Source organism: Oncorhynchus masou, chromosome 24 (genome assembly GCF_036934945.1).
Source record: "Oncorhynchus masou masou isolate Uvic2021 chromosome 24, UVic_Omas_1.1, whole genome shotgun sequence".
Taxonomy (NCBI): domain Eukaryota; kingdom Metazoa; phylum Chordata; class Actinopteri; order Salmoniformes; family Salmonidae; genus Oncorhynchus; species Oncorhynchus masou.
Genome location: NC_088235.1, coordinates 76,725,122 through 76,744,747, shown reverse-complemented (window position 1 = coordinate 76,744,747; position 19,626 = coordinate 76,725,122). Strand labels below are relative to the sequence as shown.

Sequence of the window (19,626 nt, the reverse complement as noted above, 5' to 3'; positions counted from 1 at the left end):
GGAACATGTCGAACAGCGCTTCCTGGTTCCAGGCACTCTCAGCTGCCAACGTGCAGAAATCCACCGCATAGTCTGCCACACTGTGGGAGTCCTGTCGAAGCTGGAGGGCTGAAGTTCAAAGATGAGAGCACACTGAGCTAGAAACGCCTGACAGATTCCCGGTTCTCCATTAAAGCGTTCCGGGGAGGTAAGCTCCTGGGAAGGCAGAGTGACCAGTGAGGGTGTGTTGTTAACAGCTGAGTTACTGAGGGGCTGTGAGGTTCCATAGTAGTAGTATGCCTCTCATCCAATGCCCGGTCATGGCGTTCGGGCCAAGGTGTGGACACCCTTCATAAGGCCACGAAGCAATTCCTCGTGCCTACCAATGGTGGCTCCATGGGAGGAGATGGCGTTGCGCAGCTGGTCCGAGGGTGCTGGGTCAGTCATGGCCAGTTCGTACTATCACATTTCAGGTAAGACCAAGATGCACATAAAGTCGATGTACGGTTTATTAATCGAACAGGGGCAGGCAAAAGACGGTTCTAGGGCAGGCAGAGGTCAGTAATCCAGATTGGTGGGGCAAAGGTACAGGACGGCAGGCAGGCTCAGGGCAGGCAGAATGGTCAACACCGGGGAAACTAGGAAACAGGAACAATCGAGAGATAGGAGTAGAGGGGAAACCAAGAAAATGATGCCGTCAGGTTTGTTTTAATATAAGGAATATTAAATTATTTATACTTTTACTTTTGATACTTATGTATATTTTAGCAATTACTTTGATATTTAAAACCAAATACTTTTAGACTTTTAATCAAGTAGTATTTTACTAGATGACTAACTTTTACTTTAGTAATTGTCGTGTAAGCTATCCTTACTTTTACCCGCTGGGCATACACTGGTTGAATCAATGTTATTCCAATGCAATTGGCAATATATTGTGCGGAAAATGTGGAAAATACATTTGATTTGAAAAAGTAATTAACCAGAACTCTTTTCACCTCATTTCAACCAGCATTGTAAACATTGAAATTAGGGTAAAACTTAAACTTAAACACATTGACTTGAAATTATGTTGAATTTACTCACTGAAGTGCATTACCCTTCATATACCAGTAGGAGTCAATGTTCATATTTCAATATACCTCTTTGTTTAGGATGAAAGCAATACATTGATTCAAACATAACATTTTACTACCAACATTGAAACAAGGTCAAATAAAAGATGAAATTCAAGATACTTTCTGCCACCCAATATACAGTGTATTCAGAAGGTATTCAGACCCCTTGACATTTTAAAACATTTAGTTACGTTACAGCCTTATTATAAAATGTATTCAATTGTTTTTTCCCCTCATAAATCTACACACAATACCACATAACGACAAAGCATATTTTGCAAATGTATTACAAATAAAACCCGGAAATATCACATTTACATAAGTCTTCAGACCTTCTACTCAGTACTTTATTGAAGCAACTTTGGCAGCGATTATAGCCTTGAGTCTTCGTCTTGAGTATGACGCTACAAGCTAGGCACACCTGTATTTGGGGAGTTTTTACCCATTCTTCTGTGCAGATCCTCTCAAGCCCTGTCAGGTTTGATGGGGAGTGTCACTGCACAGCTATTTTCAGGTCTCTCCAGAGATGTTCGATCGGGCTCTGGCTGGGCCGCTCAAGGACTTTCAGAGACTTGTCCCGAAGCCACTCCTGGATTGTCTTGGCTGTGTGCTTAGGGTTGTTGACTGGGGGGAAGGTGAATCTTCGCCCCAGTCTGAGGTCCTGGGCGCTCTGGAGGAGGTTTTCATCAAGGATCTCTCTGTACTTTTCTCCGTTCATCTTTCCCTCGATCCTGACTAGTCTCCCATTTCCTGCTGCTGAAAAACAACCCCATAGTATGAATCTGCCACCTCCATTCTTCACCGTAGGGATGGTGCCAGGTTTCCTCCAGATGTGATGCTTGGCATTCAGGCCAAAGAGTTCAATCATGGTTTCATCACACCAGAGAATCTTGCTTCTCATGGTCTGAAAGTCTTCAGGTACCTTTTGGCAAACTCCAAGCGGGCTGTCATGTGCCTTTTACTGAGAAGTGGCTTCCGTCTGACCACTCTACTATAAAGGCCTGATTTGTGGAGTGCTGCAGAGATGGTTGTCCTTCTGGAGGGTCCTTCCATCTCCACAGAGGAACTCTGGAGCTCTGTCAGAGTGACCATCCGGTTCTTGGTCACCTCCTTAATCAAGGCCCTTCTCCCCCGATTGCTCAGGTTGGCCGGGCAGCCAGCTCTAGGAGGAGCCCTTGTGGTTCCAAATGTCTTCCATTTAAGAATGATGGTGGCCAGGGGCCTCCCGAATGGCGGAGTGGTCTAAGTGCTCGCTGTGCTACTAGAGATCCTAGTTCGAGTCCAGGCTCTGTCGCTGCCGGCTGTGACCGAGAGATCCATGGGGCGGCGCACAATTGGCCCAGTGTTGTCCAGGTTATGGGAGGGATTGGCCGGCCAGGATGTCTTTGTCCCATTGCACTCTAGCGACTCCTGTGGTGGGCCGGGCACATGCACGCTAACACGGTCGCCAGATGTACGGTCTTCCGGGTTAACGAGCATTGTGTCAAGAAGCAGAGCGGCTTGGATGGGTCGTGTTTTGGAGGACGCGGGGCTCTCAACTTTTGCCTCTCCCGAGTCCGTACAGGAGTTGCAGCAATGGGACAAGATTGTAACTACCAATTGGATACCATGAAATTGGGGAGGCAAAAAATGAATGATGGAGGCAACTCTTGGGGACCTTCAATGCTGCAGCCATTTTTTTGGTAGCAATCCCGTCTCGGAGATCTACGGACAATTCCTTTGACCTGATGGCTTAGTTTTTGCTCGGACATGTATTGTAAACTGTGGGACCTTAAATAGACAGGTGTGTGCCTTTTCAAATTATGTCCAATCAATTGAATTTACCACAGGTGGACTCCAATCAAGTTGTAAAAACATCTCAAGGATGCTCAATGGAAACAGGATTCACCTCTCTGAAAACTTTTTTATTTGTAATAAATTTGCAAAATTTTCTAAACTTGTTTTCGCTTTGTGATTATGGGGTATTGTGTATAGATTGACGAGGAAAACAAATATTTTAATCAATTTTAGAATAACATTACATATATTTTGGGGGGAAAATGTCAAGGGGTCTGAATACTTTCCGGAGGCACTGTATAACTCAATATTAGGAAGATGTTCCACATTTTTAGTATACATGGTGTATATTTAATATGTTCTCACCTAGTGATTTGTTTTTTCATTTCCACATGGAATTTTCAGTTGAAATAAATCTATGAGGCCCTAATCTATGGATTTTACAGGACTGGGCAGGGGTGCAGCCATGGGTGGGCTTTGGAAGGCATAGGCCCAGCCACTTGGCAGCCAACCCACTAGGGAGCGGACTCTTATTGTTCCCAGCACAAGGTACACCTGTGTAATGATCATGCTGTTGAATCAACTTCTTGACATGCCCTATCTTCGCATTGGAGAAATGCTCAATTTAAAGAGATGTAAACAAATTTGTGCACACAATTTGAGAGAAATAAGCTTTTTGTGCTTATGGAACATTTCTGGGATTTTATATTTTAGCTCATGAAACATGGGAACAACACTTTACATGTTGAGTTTATATTTTTGTTCAGTGTAGATTGATGTAACAACCCTGTTGGTCAGGGTTGTTAAGTCCATGTATTTAAGTTGAAGTTTTACCCTAATTTCAATGTTCACAATGCTGGTTGAAATGAGATGAAAACAGTACTTGTTGATGACTTTTCTCAAATCCAATGTATTTTCCATCTTGATTCCATGTCACAATACGTTGACATATTAAGCTGAAACAATGTTGATTCAACCAGTGTGTGCCCAGTGTCCTTCCTCACCACTGTATGACTGATCAAAATGTGCTGGGCCAATTGTGCACCGCCCTATGGGACTCCTAGTCACAGCCGGTTGTGATACAGCCTGGATTTGCACCAGGGTGTCTGCAGTGACGCCTCAAGCACTGAGATGCAGTGCCTCAGGCCGCTTCGCCACTCGGGAGCTATGTTAATATGTTCTCACCTAGTGACAAAACAAACTGCACGCACCAGAGCTCAGACAACTCAGTACATGGCTTAGGGGTAACTTCCAGTTATCTTCCCTATCTTTACATGATGTCAAAGTCTTAATTAATTAATTAAATAACTTTAGGGGTTCCGTTTCAACTCTCACCATTGCACCTCACTCACAGATCTGGTGTTACAAAACAAGGACATACTGGAAATTCAGGCATGCAAAAAAAACTGTGGCTCGGAGCCAGAAAATTATCTTAAAAGGAATACATTCTCTGCAAACACAGTTACTCTTGTCACTTGATATCTCACATGGAAGGAATCTGTAAATTTTCTCATCCTAATGTCTGGAAACTTTGGCGACGTGTTGATATCCATTTCTCTGCATGACTCATGAGTTAACCTCATCGGATGTTAAGTAGCTCAGAGATCACTGTTTACTGAATTCTATGTTTCTGTGACTATGCAAGCAGCACTGATGAAACTTGCCGTTGGAGGTGAAGCAGCATCTTCACGCAAGCCCATGGTAACATGTCTCCACCTTGAGGTAGATGTTGCTAATTGCTTATGGGAGTCAATGGTTCATTTCCATTTACCCAGTAGTGATCCAGTAATACAACTGGACTGAGCGTTTCCGTTGCTGTGTCATCCCAGCCAAGGTTTACCTGCTTAACAGTTAATTGTCTACATCTGCTGTTTATTGAGTTTTAATACTCAAATGTAGGTTGTAATTCAGCATGTTGGTGCCACTCGTATCATGTTCTGTTGAAAAACAGTTTAAAAAAACTCTCTCTTTCCACAAGACACATATTTTGTTAAAATATTTATTTATACATTGTCAATGTACAAAATAACAGAAATGTAATCCTCTTTCAGAATAACAGCAATAGTAAAGCGTTCAACAAATGTATACTCTTAAAAACAATATTGTACAAAATAAATGTTTAACCAATTGAAAAATGTATTCAACTACCCTTCTGTACAATGTTCGCTGAGTGTACAAAACATTAGGGACGCCTTCCAAATATTGAGTTGCTTAAAAATCCTTCTTTAACCCGTCTCCTCCCCTTCATCTACACCGATTGAAGTGGATTTAACAAGTGACATCAAAAAGGGATCATAGCTTTCACTTGGATTCACCTGGTCAGTTTTTGTCATGGAAAGAGCAGGTGTCCTTAATGTTTTGTCCACTCAGTGTATGTAAAAATAATATTGCATTTTCTAAATATATCTACATATTTTTGTTGTTGTTTTTAATTCAGTTCTATTTAAGTGGTGCAATAAGAAAGTACCCCTTTCAATGAAAACCATCTTCACAGTAAAATAGTATCTGTTTCAAAGCTGAAACAGTGAAACAAAAGCAGCTTCCATAGTGCATCTTTTATGATAAATCTTGAATGAGTTTGAACTCCCTTTTTAATAAAAAAAACAAACTTTTTTTGGAATGCATAAAATGAAACAGATTGGTGTTGCTACAGTAACAGAGAACCACAAAGATGCTCTTTCGTCAGTGTACCAGGTCCTGGGCTGATGACAATGAAGACAATGAACAAAACCAACAACAGAGAAAACCGTTGTATGTAGACCTGGTTGTATCAAGGCCACATTTGGGTGGAGCTAGATAATGGAGGAACTGCATTCTCTGTGGTAACTCACACACACACACACACACACACACACACACACACACACACACACACACACACACACACACACACACACACACACACACACACACACACACACACACACACACACACACACACCAGCGGCAGTTAGTGCCGTTTCAGATTTGGGAGGACAATCTTTTTCTTATGAGCTTGGCCTTATTTCTATTTCAGCATATTGGATGACTGTCATTTCATATTCCATTCATCCAGCTCAATGTAACATCGATAGGTTTAGGCAACTACATGATACTAGAATTTGCCCTATACTTACCTTGACCCACTGGGCACAAACTGGTTGAATCAACATTGTCTCAGTGTAATTAGACGTATATTAGACGTGTATATGTTACGTGGAAAATACATTGGATTTGAAAAAAGTCATAAACTTTTGTTTTGAGGGTGAGATTTCAACCACAGGATTATGTCATCATAGTACCACTTTTCAACATAGACAACCCTTCTTTAAAATACAGTAAATTGAATTTGTACCTTTTGAAACAATGTCAGATCTTCAACGGAATGTCCAATATCAGGAAAAAACATGTCTGGGCAGCACCTCCTATTGGAGAATTGATCTACAACTATTCATTTGGTCTCCAATACAGGGTTTTAACCAAACCCAGCTTAGTTTTTATATCACCTACTACCAATGTGCTATTGTGAGTGATTACTCAGAGACATCTCAATAACTAAATATATTCACTGTTGCTATCAAAGTAGTTCCAAAGGGTAGGTTTAACAGAGCAAAGGAAATGTAACCATACATTATAAGTCCTATATCATCAATTATACTTTTTAGGTCTATATAGCATTGCAAATTCATCAACAGCTATTAAGACTAAATCAAATGAGACTGGTAAGACTAAATCAAACTTGATTCAAATTGCATTTAAATTTGATTAGATTTAGTCATATTCTTTAACTTTGATTTTTGATGGAGATCTGCTTGGATAGTTCCATCTGTGCCATTGACTTAGTCTGGCTTTAATTGCAGTATGCTACAAATTAATAATTGACATTTGTATTTTTAATATTTTTACTTTTATGAAACCCCCTGAGTAGGAAGCCCCCCCCCCTTCCTCCTCTGAGGAGCCTCCACTGAGTCTCTCTCTCTCTATGTCTCTCAAACACACACACAGCTACGCCTGCCCCAGGCAGCCCGTTGTGGTCTAACCGCTTGACACAGACAGGCAGGTGGTGGTGGAGCTCAGGCGGCGGCTCTTCTTGGGGGCATTGGGTGCAGGCGGGGGGCTGACAGTGAGACTCCTGATCTTATTGAAACTGTTCCTCAGGCTGCTGTGCCTGATGCTCCCGGTGCTGCTGGTCTCCTTGGACACAAAGGTGTCAGGGTGACAGAGGCCTGCCCTGAGGCAGCAGCAGCACAACAAGCCGGCAATGGCCTTCCTCAGCTCTGTGCTGCCCAGGGTGTAGATGACAGGGTTCAGGGCCGAGTTTATCACGGCCAGGGCGATGACCCAGTCGGCGCTGAAGAGCGGTGCGCACTGCCGCGACACACAGAAGAAGTCCACCAGCAGCAGGATGAACAGGGGCCCCCAACATATGATGAACACACCCACGATGGAGATGACTGTCTTCAGCAGCCCCAGGGAGCGCTTGCGGCTGCGCTGGGAGCCCACCTTGGAGCTGCTGCGCACGTGGCTGTAGATGGCGCCATAGAGCACGCCAATAGCCAGCAGGATGAGGGAGAAGATGAGCAGGGAGAAGAGGATGTAGCTCTTGGAGTAGAGCGGCAGCAGGGTAGAGCAGCTCTCCAGGCTGCACACGCAGTTCCAGCCCAGCAGGGGGAGGAAGCCGATGGCGAAGGCCACGATCCAGCACAGCGCCACCAGGCCGTAGATACGATACGTCTTCCTGGCCGACTTCTGTTGCAGCGGCTTCATCATGGTGGTGTAGCGCTCCACAGCTATCAGCAGCAGGCTGAAGATGGAGGCGGCGAGGGCCACGAACAGTACCCCCTCCCTGAACAGCCACAGAGCCGGGCTCAGTCTGAACGTCTGGCTGCCCGACATCCAGATGTTGACCACGTAGGCCGCCCCGGCCAGCAGGTCGCTCAGGGTGATGTTGGCGATGCACACGTAGACCCAGCGGCGGCTGTGGAGGATCCGGGAGAGCACGGCCACTAGGACCAGCAGGTTCTCCAGGATGATGAGGACGCTGATGAAGAGGGAGAGGGCCGCTGCCGAGCTCAGGCCACCCTGGCGGGGCACGCGATGCTGCAGTCGCCCTGTGTGGTTGTAGTGCTCCAGGATCACATCAATGTTAATAGCGCTGCTGTTGGTGGTGTTGCTGGCCCAGAGGTACAGATGAGAGCAAGAGGTTGAGGAGCTCAGGGAGGACAGGGCATCCATGGCTGGGTTGTGAAGGGCTTGGCAAGTCAGAAAATGGCTGGGTCGGGTTGGACAAGGCAGGACTTGGGTGAGTGTAGAACTCCTGATGTGGGCTCAGACTCAGGCTAAAACGGTCTCTCCACTGGAGTTCTGCTGTCTCACAACCCACCTAGCAAACACAGGAAGATGTTTGATATGAAAAGATGTCTGATATGCGATAATAAGTTCTAAGCTGTTTGTAGGGCATAAACTACAGGTAATGAAAATAATGTGTTTTTTTGGTCAAATTGCATTGTTTATAAATGTGTTGTAAAAAGCTGAAAGAAATCGCCCAAAATCCCACAAATACAACAAATGTTTAGACAGTGAGATGACATGGATTCTCATCATAAAACTGCATGCCTCCGCTAGCAGGCATTAGGGCCATTTAAACCTATGTGGTGCTGTTTAAACCACCATGTGGTTAGTTGAGAGGAGCAGCCAGCTGCGGCCAGGAAGGGGGTTTAAATCTGCATGTGAAGCCAACATCTTTCAAAGTTTGAAAACAACTATTTCCAAATCCCTGTTAGTAGTAATGACTTAAAAACAACATCCTACTGTCCCACAATTGCTAAGTATTAACTGTTTTCCACTGTAGAGTGAAATAAAAAGTACCATATTACATTTATAACTTTTGTTCATTTTTTGATTTTATAATACAATTTCTTTTATGCATAATTAGTGTTGTAATTTGTTGCATGGGAGCAAAAGCTTGTACATGACCGCAAATACCTTGCATATTTACGGCTGCAGTTAAATTAAATGTGACAATACACCTGGCTCTCCATCCCAATCATTATCTACTTGTATCATTTCACATGAATAGGCTAACACACATAAAGACAAATATTGTATCCTTTTGATTTTAACACAATAAACACTTGAAGAACAAATGTCACTTACTGGTGCAGCGATGCCGTTGGTAGTGATGCGGTGTGTGGACAACCACCCCCTGTGTGGGCGGGTAGTGCAGATGTGTTCCACTCTATAGAAGCGATGAGGAAGGAAGCCCTACACTCAGAAGGTTACTCACATGACACCACACCCAAAGCGACCAACACACACACACGAGAAGCAAGAGGTTATTGACACTGATGGGGTGTTTCGTCACTGGCCAAAAGAAAACACACCAATTGTGAAATGCTTCAGAACGTGAATATTCATAGATGGATGCCACCCAATCAACGCGTTAATTGCTAAATAGATATAGGCTAATCCACGCTTGCATAAGGTCACCACAATGTTGTTTTTTAAATATATACATTATATATATTTCCCCCCCATGTAATTTTCCACATGTCAAGGTCAGACTTAATCTCACTGATGTAAACACTTTTCCCATCCACTACTTGCACCGCTGCAATACTTGAATCCTATTGCTCAAGTTGCCCCATGATGATTACGGGAAGAGACTTTCATAATGTTTTCATGGTACATGTGTGTCGAAGTGGTTGGACCATGATGTTTTCTAGGATGTGTCACAAGATACTTTTTCTACTAGGAGGGCATCAGGCCAGTGTTTACAGTTGAAGTCAGAAGTTTACATACATTTAGGTTGGAGTCATTAAAACTCGTTTTTCAACCACTCCACAAATTTCTTGTTAACAAACTATAGTTTTGGCAAGTCGGTTAGGACATCTACTTTGTGCATGACACAAGTCATTTTTCCAAACAATTGTTTACAGCCAGATTATTTGCCTTACAACTCACAGTATCACAATTCCAGTGGGTCAGAAGTTTACATAACCTAAGTTGACTGTGCCTTTAACCAGCTTGGATAATTCCAGAAAATATCATGTCTTTAGAAGCTTCTGATAGGCTCATTGACATAATTTGAGTCAATTGGAGGTGTACCTGTGGATGTCTTGTATTTCAAGGCCTACCTTCAAACTCAGTGCCTCTTTGCTTGACATCATGGGAAAATCAAAAGAAATCAGCCAATATCTCAGAAAAAAAATGTAGACCTCCACAAGTCTGTTTCATCCTTGGGAGCAATTTGTAAACGCCTGAGAGTACCATGTTCATCTGTACAAACAATAGTACGCAAGTATAAATACCACTGGACCACGCAGCTGTCATACCGCTCAGGAAGGAGACAATTTCTGTCGCCTAGAGATGAATGTACTTTGGTGCGAAAAGTGCAAATATATCCCAGAACAACAGCAAAGGACCTTGTGAAGATGCTGGAGGAATCAGGCACAAAAGTATCTATATCCACAGTAAAACGAGTCCTATATCGACATAACCTGAAAGGGCCCTTAGTAAGGAAGAAGCCACTGCTCCAAAACCGCCATAAAAAAAGCCAGACTATGGTTCTCAACTTCCCATGGGGACAAAGATTGTACTTTTTTGAGAAATGTCCTCTGGTCTGATGAAACAAAAATATAACTGTTTGACCATAATAACCATTGTTATGTTTGGAGGAAAAATTGGGAGGCTTGCAAGCCTAAGAACACCATCCCAACCGTGAAGCACGGGGGTGGCAGCATCATGTTGTGGGGCTTTGCTGCAGGAGGGACTGGTGCACTTCACAAAATAGATGGCATCATGAGGGAGGAAAATTATGTGGATATATTGAAGCAAATTCTCAAGACAACCGCCAGGAAGTTAAAGCTTGGTCGCAAATGGGTCTTCCAAATGGACAATGACCCCAAGCATATGTTGTCACATAATGGCTAAAGGACAACAAAGTCAAATCAAATCAAATGCATTTATATAGCCCTTCGTACATCAGCTAATATCTCAAAGTGCTGTACAGAATCCCAGCCTAAAACGCCAAACATCAAGCAATGCAGGTGTAGAAGCACGGTGGCTAGGAAAAACTCCCTAGAAAGGCCAAAACCTAGGAAGAAACCTAGAGAGATACCAGGCTATGTGGGGTGGCCAGTCCTCTTCTGGCTGTGCCGGGTGGAGATTATAACAGAACATGGCCAAGATGTTCAAATGTTCATAAATGACCAGCTTGGTAAAATAATAATAATCCCAGGCAGAACAGTTGAAACTGGAGTAGCAGCACGGCCAGGTGGACTGGGGACAGCAAGGAGTCATCATGTCAGGTAGTCCTGAGGCATGGTCCTAGGGCTCAGGTCCTCCGAGAGAGAGAAAGAAAGAGAGAAAGAGAGAATTAGAGAGAGCATACTTAAATTCACACAGGACACCGGATAGGACAGGAGAAGTACTCCAGATATAACAAACTGACCCTAGCCCGCCGACACATAAACTACTGCAGCATAAATACTGGAGGCTGAGACAGGAGGTGTCAGGAGACACTTTGGCCCCATCCAAGGACACCCCTGGACAGGGCCAAACAGGAAGGATATAACTCCACCCACTTTGCCAAAGCACAGCCGCCACACCACTAGAGGGACATCTTCAACCACCAACTTACCATTCTGAGACAAGGCCGAGTAAAGCCCACAAAGATCTCTGCCACCGCACAACCCAAGGGGGTGCGCCAACCCAGACAGGAAGATCACATCAGTGACTCAACTCACTCAAGTGACGCACCCCTCCTAGGGACGGTATGAAAGAGCCCTAGTAAGCCAGTGACTCAGCCCCTGTAATAGGGTTAGAGGCAGAAAATCCCAGTAGAAAGAGGGGAACCGGCCAGGCAGAGACAGCAAAGGCAGTTCGTTGCTCCAGAGCCTTTCCGTTCACCTTCACACTCCTGGGCCAGAGTACACTCAATCATATGACACATGTTACGTAGATGGAAAAAAGCTGTCCTTGAAACGGTCTTGATATGTTCTTCAAAAGAGAGATCAGGGTCCAGAGTAACGCCGAGGTCCTTAACAGTTTTATTTGAGACGACTCTACAACCATTAAGATTAATTGTCAGATTCAACAGAAGATCTCTTTGTTTCTTGGGACCTAGAACAAGCATCTCTGTTTTGTCCGAGTTTAAAAGTAGAACGTTTGCAGCCATCCACTTCCTTATGTCTGAAACACATGCTTCTAGCGAGGGCAATTTTGGGGCTTCACCATGTTTCATTGAAATGTACAGCTGTGTGTCATCTGCATAGCAGTGAATGTTAACATTATGTTTTCGAATGACATCCCCAAGAGGTAAAATATATAGTGAAAACAATAGTGGTCCTAAAACGGAACCATGAGGAACACCGAAATTTACAGTTGATTTGTCAGAGGACAAACCATTCACAGAGACAAACTGATATCTTTCCGACAGATAAGATCTAAACCAGGCCAGAACTTGTCCGTGTAGACCAATTTGGGTTTCCAATCTCTCCAAAAGAATGTGGTGATCGATGGTATCAAAAGCAACACTAAGGTCTAGGAGCACGAGGACAGATGCAGAGCCTCGGTCTGATGCCATTAAAAGGTCATTTACCACCTTCACAAGTGCAGTCTCAGTGCTATGATTGGGTCTAAAACCAGACGGAAGCATTTCGTCTGGTTACATTGTTTGTCTTCAGGAAGGCAGTGAGTTGCTGCGCAACAGCCTTTTCTAAACATTTTGAGATGAATGGAAGATTAGATATAGGCCGATAGTTTTTTATATTTTCTGGGTCAAGGTTTGGCTTTTTCAAGAGGGGCTTTATTTCTGCCACTTTTAGTGAGTTTGGTACACATCCGGTGGATAGAGAGCCGTTTATTATGTTCAACATAGGAGGGCCAAGCACAGGAAGCAGCTCTTTCAGTAGTTTAGTTGGAATAGGTTCCAGTATGCAGCTTGAAGGTTTAGAGGCAATGATTATTTTCATCATTGTGTCAAGAGATATAGTACTAAAACACTTGAGCGTCTCTCTTGATCCTAGGTCCTGGCAGAGTTGTGCAGACTCAGGACAACTGAGCTTTGAAGGAATACGCAGATATAAAGAGGAGTCCATAATTTGCTTTCTAATAATCATGATCTTTTGATGTTCCTTGGTTGGGGTCTGAGCAGATTATTTGTTGCAATTGCAAACATAATAAAATGGTGGTCCGATAGTCCAGGATTATGAGGAAAAACATTAAGATCCTCAACATTTATTCCATGGGACAAAACTAGGTCCAGAGTATGACTGTGACAGTGAGTGGGTCCAGAGACATGTTGGACAAAACCCACTGAGTCGATGATGGCTCCGAAAGCCTTTTGGAGTGGGTCTGTGGACTTTTCCATGTGAATATTAAAGTCACCAAAGATTAGAATATTATCTGCTATGACTACAAGATCCGATAGGAATTCAGGGAACTCAATGAGGAACGCTGTATATGGCCCAGGAGGCCTGAAAACAGTAGCTATAAAAAGTGATTGAGTAGGCTGCATAGATTTCATGATTAGAAGCTCAAAAGACGAAAACGTCATTTTCTTTTGTAAATTGAAATTTGCTATCGTAAATGTTAGCAACACCTCCGCCTTTGCGGGATGCACGGGGGGATATGGTCACTAGTGTAGCCAGGAGGTGAGGCCTCATTTAATACAGTAAATTCATCAGGCTTAAGCCATGTTTCAGTCAGGTCAATCACATCAAGATTATGATCAGTGATTGGTTCATTGACTATAATTGCCTTTGAAGTAAGGGATCTAACATTAAGTAGCCCTATTTTGAGATGTGAGGTATCATGATCTCTTTCAATAATGACAGGAATGGAGGAGGTCTTTATCCTAGTGAGATTGCTAAGGCGAACACCGCCATGTTTTGCCCAACCTAGGTCGAGGCACAGACACGGTCTCAATGGGGATAGCTGAGCTGACGACACTAACTGTGCTAGTGGCAGACTCCACTATGCTGGCAGGCTGGTTCACAGCCTGCTGCCTGGCCTGCACCCTATTTCATTGTGGAGCTAGAGGAGTTAGAGCCCTGTCTATGTTGGTAGATATGATGAGAGCACCCCTCCAGCTAGGATGGAGTCCGTCACTCCTCAGCAGGTCAGGCTTGGTCCTGTTTGTGGGTGAGTCCCAGAAAGAGGGACAATTATCTACAAATTCTTTCTTTTGGAAGGGGCAGAAAACAGTTTTCAACCAGCGATTGAGTTGTGAGACTCTGCTGTAGAGCTCATCACTCCCCCTAACTGGGAGGGGGCCAGAGACTATTACTCGATGCCGACACATCTTTCTAGCTGATTTACACGCTGAAGCTATGTTGCGCTTGGTGATCTCTGACTGTTTCATCCTAACATCATTGGTGCCGACGTGGATAACAATATCTCTATACTCTCTACACTCGCCAGTTTTAGCTTTAGCCAGCACCATCTTCAGATTAGCCTTAATGTCGGTAGCCCTGCCCCCTGGTAAACAGTGTATGATCCCTGGATGATTCGTTTTAAGTCTAATACTGCGGGAAATGGAGTCGCCAATGACTAGAGTTTTCAATTTGTCAGAGCTAATGGCGGGAAGCTTCGTTGTCTCAGACCCCGTAACGGGAGGAGTAGAGACAAGAGAAGGCTCGGCCTTTGACTCCGACTAGCTGCTTAATGGGGAAAACCGGTTGAAAGTTTCTGTCGGCTGAATGAGCGACACCGGTTGGGCATTCCTACAGCATTTCCCTCCAGAAACCATGAGAAAGTTGTCCGGCTGCGGGGACCGTGCCAGGGGATTTATACTAACTTACTATCTGTACTTACTGGTGGCACAGACGCTGTTTCATCCTTTCCTACACTGAAATTACCCTTGCCTAACGATTGTGTCTGAAGCTGGGCTTGTAGTACAGCTATCCTCGCCGTAAGGCGATCGTTCTCCTGTATATTATGAGTACAGCGACTGCAATTAGAAGGCATCATGTTAATGTTACTACTTAGCTTCGGCTGTTGGAGGTCCTGACGAACCATGTCCAGATAATGCATCCGGAGTGAAAAAGTTGAATGAAAATAAAAAGTTGAGGGAAAAACCCAAAATATAAACGGTAATTAAAAAGTAAAAACCGTAAAGTTGTCAGGCAGCAAAGTAAGGTTGTCAACAAAATGCACAGCAACACGTAAACAAGTCAGGCTACCTTTACACTGGCACATGTACTGATCCTTATCCCAGCATCCATCACCTTCTCATTAGGTAAAAAATACATTGTCAGGCTATTGGAGTATTGGAGTGGCCATTCACAAAGCCCTGACTTCAATCCTATAGAAAATCTGTGGGCAGAACTGAAAAAGCTTGTGCGAGCAAGGAGGCCTTCAAACCTGACTCAGTTACACCAGCTCTGTCAGGAGGAATAGGCCAAAATTCACCCAACCCGAAATGTTTGACCCAAGTTAAACAATTTAAAGGCAATGCTACCAAATACACTCAATTAGTATGTCACGACTTCCGCCGAAGTTGGTCCCTCAACTTGTTCAGCGGTGTTCGGTGGTCGACGTCACCAACCTTCTAGCCATCGCTGATCCATTTTTCATTTTCCATTGGTTTTGTCTTGTCTTCCATCACACCTGGTTTCAATCCCATCAATTACATGTTGTGTATTTTACCCTCTGTTTCTCCTTATGTCTTTGTCGGTGATTGTTTGTTGTATATTTTGTGCGAGTCATGTTCTGGTGTGTGACGGGTTTTGTACCCTTTTATACGACACCTATGGAGCTGGGAGGGGCGGTGTGCAGGGAGACCGGAGGGGGTTCCCGCTCGTGCACCATCTGTGGCCGCAGAGGTCACACTCCCGGTCGGTGCCGTGTTGGTTCCTCTAAGAAGCGAGGCAGCAGGCAGGGTGCTATGGCGTCACCCCAGGTGAGCCAGCACCATTCTCATCCAGAGCCCTCTGTTGCACAACTGTTTGTCTTTGTCACTTTTCCTGAGTTTTCCCCGCATTCCCAGCATAATGCGCTCGTCGATTCAGGCGCGGCTTGGAATTTCATTAATAGAGCGTTAGCCCATAGTTTAGGGATCCCCATTGTTCCCATGGATGTGCCTTTCCCCGTTCACACCTTAGATAGTCGACCATTAGGGTCAGGGTTGATTAGGGAGGTCACTGCTCCTTTGGGCATGGTGATGCAGGGGGGGGAGAATTAGTATTTTCCTTATTGACTCTCCTGTGTTTCTCGTGGTGCCGTGCCTACCCTGTTTAGCTTGTCATGACCCCACTGTTTCTTGGCCACAGAGGGCTCTCACAGGGTGGTCACGAGAGTGCTCAGGTAGGTGTTTAGGGATTTCTGTTGGTGCTACTACGGTGGAGAGTCCAGACCAGGTCTCCACCGTTAGCATTCCCCCTGAATATGCTGATTTGGCTCTCGCCTTCTCCAAAAAGAAGGCGACTCAATTACCACCTCATCGACTGGGCAATTGTGCGATAGATCTCCTGGTAGACGCTGCACTTTCCAGGAGTCATGTGTATCCCCTCTCACAGGCGGAGACAGAGGCTATGAAAACATATGTCTCCGAATCCCTGCATCAGGGGTACATTCGGTCCTCCACTTCACCAGCCTCCTCAAGTTTATTTTTTGTGAAGAAGAAGGAGGGAGGTCTGCGCCCGTGTATTGACTATCGGGGTCTGAATCAAATCACTGTGAGGTATAGTTACCCACTAGATCTCAGGAGCGCTTACAACCTGGTGCGTATTTGAGAGGGAGACAAGTGGAAGACGGCTTTTAGTACCACCTCGGGGCACTATGAATACCTCGTCATGCTGTAAGGGTTGATGAATGCGTTATCAGTCTTCCAAACCTTTGTAGATTAGATTTTCAGGGACCTACACAGGCAGGGTGTGGTGGTGTATATTGATGACATTTTGATATATTCTGCTACTTGCGCCGAGCATGTGTCCCTTGTGCGCAGGGTGCTTGGTCGCCTGTTGGAGCATGACCTGTACGTCAAGGCTGAGAAGTGCTTGTTCTTGCAACAGTCTGTCTCCTTCCTAGGGTATCGCATGTCCACCTCGTGTGGAGATGGAGAGCCGTGTGTAATTAGCCGACTTCCACCACGGTAAAGGAGGTCCAGCGATTCTTAGGGTTTGCCAACTATAGCTCCCATTACCTCACTGCTGAAGGGGGGCCCAGTGCGCTTGCAGTGGTCAGCTGAGGCAGACAGGGCTTTTAGTCAACTGAGGTCTCTGTTTACCTCGGCTCCCATGTTGGCCCATCCGGATCCCTCTTTGGCGTTCATAGTGGAGGTGGACGCGTCCGAGGCTGGGATCAGAGCTGTGCTCTCTCAGCGCTCGGGTACGCCACCGAAGCTCCGCCCCTGTGCCTTCTTCTTGAAGAAACTCAGCCCGGCGGAGCGAAACTATGATGTGGAGGACCGGGAGCTATTGGCTGTCGTCAAGGCCTTGAAAGCATGCAGATATTGGCTTGAGGGGGCTAGACACTCTTTTCTCATCTGGACTGACCACCGCAATCTGGAGTACATCTGGACGGCGAGGAGACTGAACCCTCGCCAGGCAAGGTGGGCCATGTTTTTCACCCGTTTTGTGTTTACCCTTTCTTACAGAACAGGCTCCCAGAAGGCAGACGCATTGTCCCGGCTGTATGACACAGAGGAGCGGCCCATGGATCCCACTCCCATACTCCCTGCCTCTTGCCTGGTGATGCCGGTAGTGTGGGAGCTGGACAAGGACATTGAGCGGGCGTCATGTGCAGAGCCCGCTCCCCTCCAGTGTCCAGCTGGGCGTCTGTACGTTCCGTCTGCTGTCCGCGACTGGCTAATCTATTGGATCCACACGTTACCCTCCTCTGGTCATCCTGGGATCGGTCGGACGGTACGCTGTCTTAGTGGGAAGTACTGGTGGCCCACTCTGGCAAAGGATGTGAGGGTTTATGTTTCCTCCTGCTTGGTGTGCACCCAGTGTAAGGCTCCTAGGCACCTGCCCAGAGGTAAGTTAGAACCCTTATCCGTTCCACAACGGCCTTTGTCGCACCTGTCGATAGATTTCCTGACCAATCTTCCTCCTTCACAGGGTAACACCACGATCCTGGTCGTTGTGGATTGTTTTTCTAAGTCCTGTCGTCTCCTTCCTTTGTCCAGTCTCCCTACGGCCCTACAGACTGCGGAGGCCCTGTTTACACACGTCTTCCGGCACTACGGGGTGCCTGAGGATATAGTGTCTGATCGGGGTCCCCAGTTCACATCGAGGGTCTGGGGGGCGTTCATGGAACGTCTGAGGGTCTCGGTCAGCCTTACCTCAGGTTTTCTCCCCGAGAGTAATGGGCAGGTGGAGAGAGTTAACCAGGATGTGGGTAGGTTTCTGAGGTCTTATTGCCAGGACCGGCCAGGGGAGTGGGCAACGTTCGTGCCCTGGGCAGATATGGCCCAGAACTCGCTCCGCCACTCCTCCACTGGCCACTCTCCCTTCCAGTGTGTATTGGGGTATCAGCCGGTTCTGGCGCCTTGGCATCAGAGTCAGACCGAGGCTCCTGCAGTGGATGACTTAAAGTCAGTTGGTGCAGACCGTCACCACAGTAAGGCCCCGGTGTTTGCACCAGGGGACCGGGTCTGGCTCTCGACCCGAAACCTGCCCCCACCGCCTGGCCTGTTGGAAGCTGGGTCCGCGGTTTGTGGGGCCATTTAAAGTCCTGAGGAAAGTGAAAGAGGTTTGTTACAGGTTACAGCTTCCCCCCGATTACCGCATTAACACCTTGTTCCATGTGTCTCTCCTCAGGCCGGTGGTGGCTGGCCCATTCCAGGAGTCTGAGGAGCGGGAGGTTCCTCCGCCCCATCTGGACATCGAGGGGGCCCCGGCGTACTCCGTTCGTTCCATACTGGATTCGAGACGTCGGGCAAGGGGCCTCCAGTACCTTGTGGACTGGGAGGGATGTGGTCTGGAGGAGAGATGCTGGGTTCCGGTGGAGGACGTGTTGGATCCTTCTATGCTGAGAGAGCTCCATCTTCTCCATCCAGATCGCCCTGCGCCTCGCCCTCCGGGTCGTCCCCAAGGTCGGTATCGCACTGCATGCAGTCTCGCATCAGGGGGTACTGTCACGACTTCAGCATAAGTTGGTTCCTCTCCTTGTTCGAGCGGTGTTCGGCGGTCGACGTCACCGACCTTCTAGCCATCACTGATCCATTTTTCATATTCCATTGGTCACACCTGGTTTGAATCCCATCAATTACATGTTGTGTATTTAACCCTCTGTTTCCCCTTATGTCTTTGTTGGTGATTGTTTGTTGTATATTTTGTGCAAGTCATGCTCTGGTGTGCGACGGGTTTTGTACCCTTTTATACAATTTTTGTATATATTGGTTTTCTACAGGTTTTTTTGCATTTATTCAACTGCTCCGTTTATACCAAGTTCACTCTCCTGCGCCAGACTTCCCTGCCACCAGCATGCCTGTCACGCCCTGACCTTAGTTATCTTTGTTTTCTTTATTATTTTGGTTAGGTCAGGGTGTGACGAGGGTGGTTTTTTGTATGTCTCGGGGTTTATATGTCTATGGTTGCCTAGATTGGTTCTCAATCAGAGGGAGCTGTTTATCTTAGTCTCTGATTGGGGACCATATTTAGTTATCCATATTCCTTGGGTATTTTGTGTGTTCTTATTCTATGTTTAGTTGCCTGTCTGCCCTAGCCATATTAGCTTCACGGTTTGTTTTGTTGTTTTGTTCAGTGTTCGTTATTGAATAAAGTAAGAATGTACGATTACCAAGCTGCGCCTTGGTCTCCTCCAT

The 19,626-nt window shown here is 45.8% G+C and overlaps 1 protein-coding gene across 1 annotated transcript; it reads right to left on the bottom strand.

Moving 5' to 3' along the window:
* Positions 1–4,858: 4,858 nt before the first annotated feature.
* On the bottom strand, positions 4,859–9,144 carry LOC135512684 (sphingosine 1-phosphate receptor 4-like). Its single transcript, XM_064934951.1, has 2 exons — positions 9,009–9,144; positions 4,859–8,235 (listed from the first exon to the last, which is right to left on the bottom strand). The coding sequence occupies exon 2, from the start codon at positions 8,085–8,087 to the stop codon at positions 6,888–6,890; it is 1,200 nt and encodes a 399-aa protein (XP_064791023.1). The 5' UTR covers positions 8,088–8,235; positions 9,009–9,144; the 3' UTR covers positions 4,859–6,887.
* Between the last annotated feature and the right edge of the window lie 10,482 nt (positions 9,145–19,626).

Excerpts from the sequence above, each read along its gene's own strand:
- LOC135512684 (XM_064934951.1), bottom strand. The coding sequence starts at position 8,087 with ATGGATGCCCTGTCCTCCCTGAGCTCCTCAACCTCTTGCTCTCATCTG.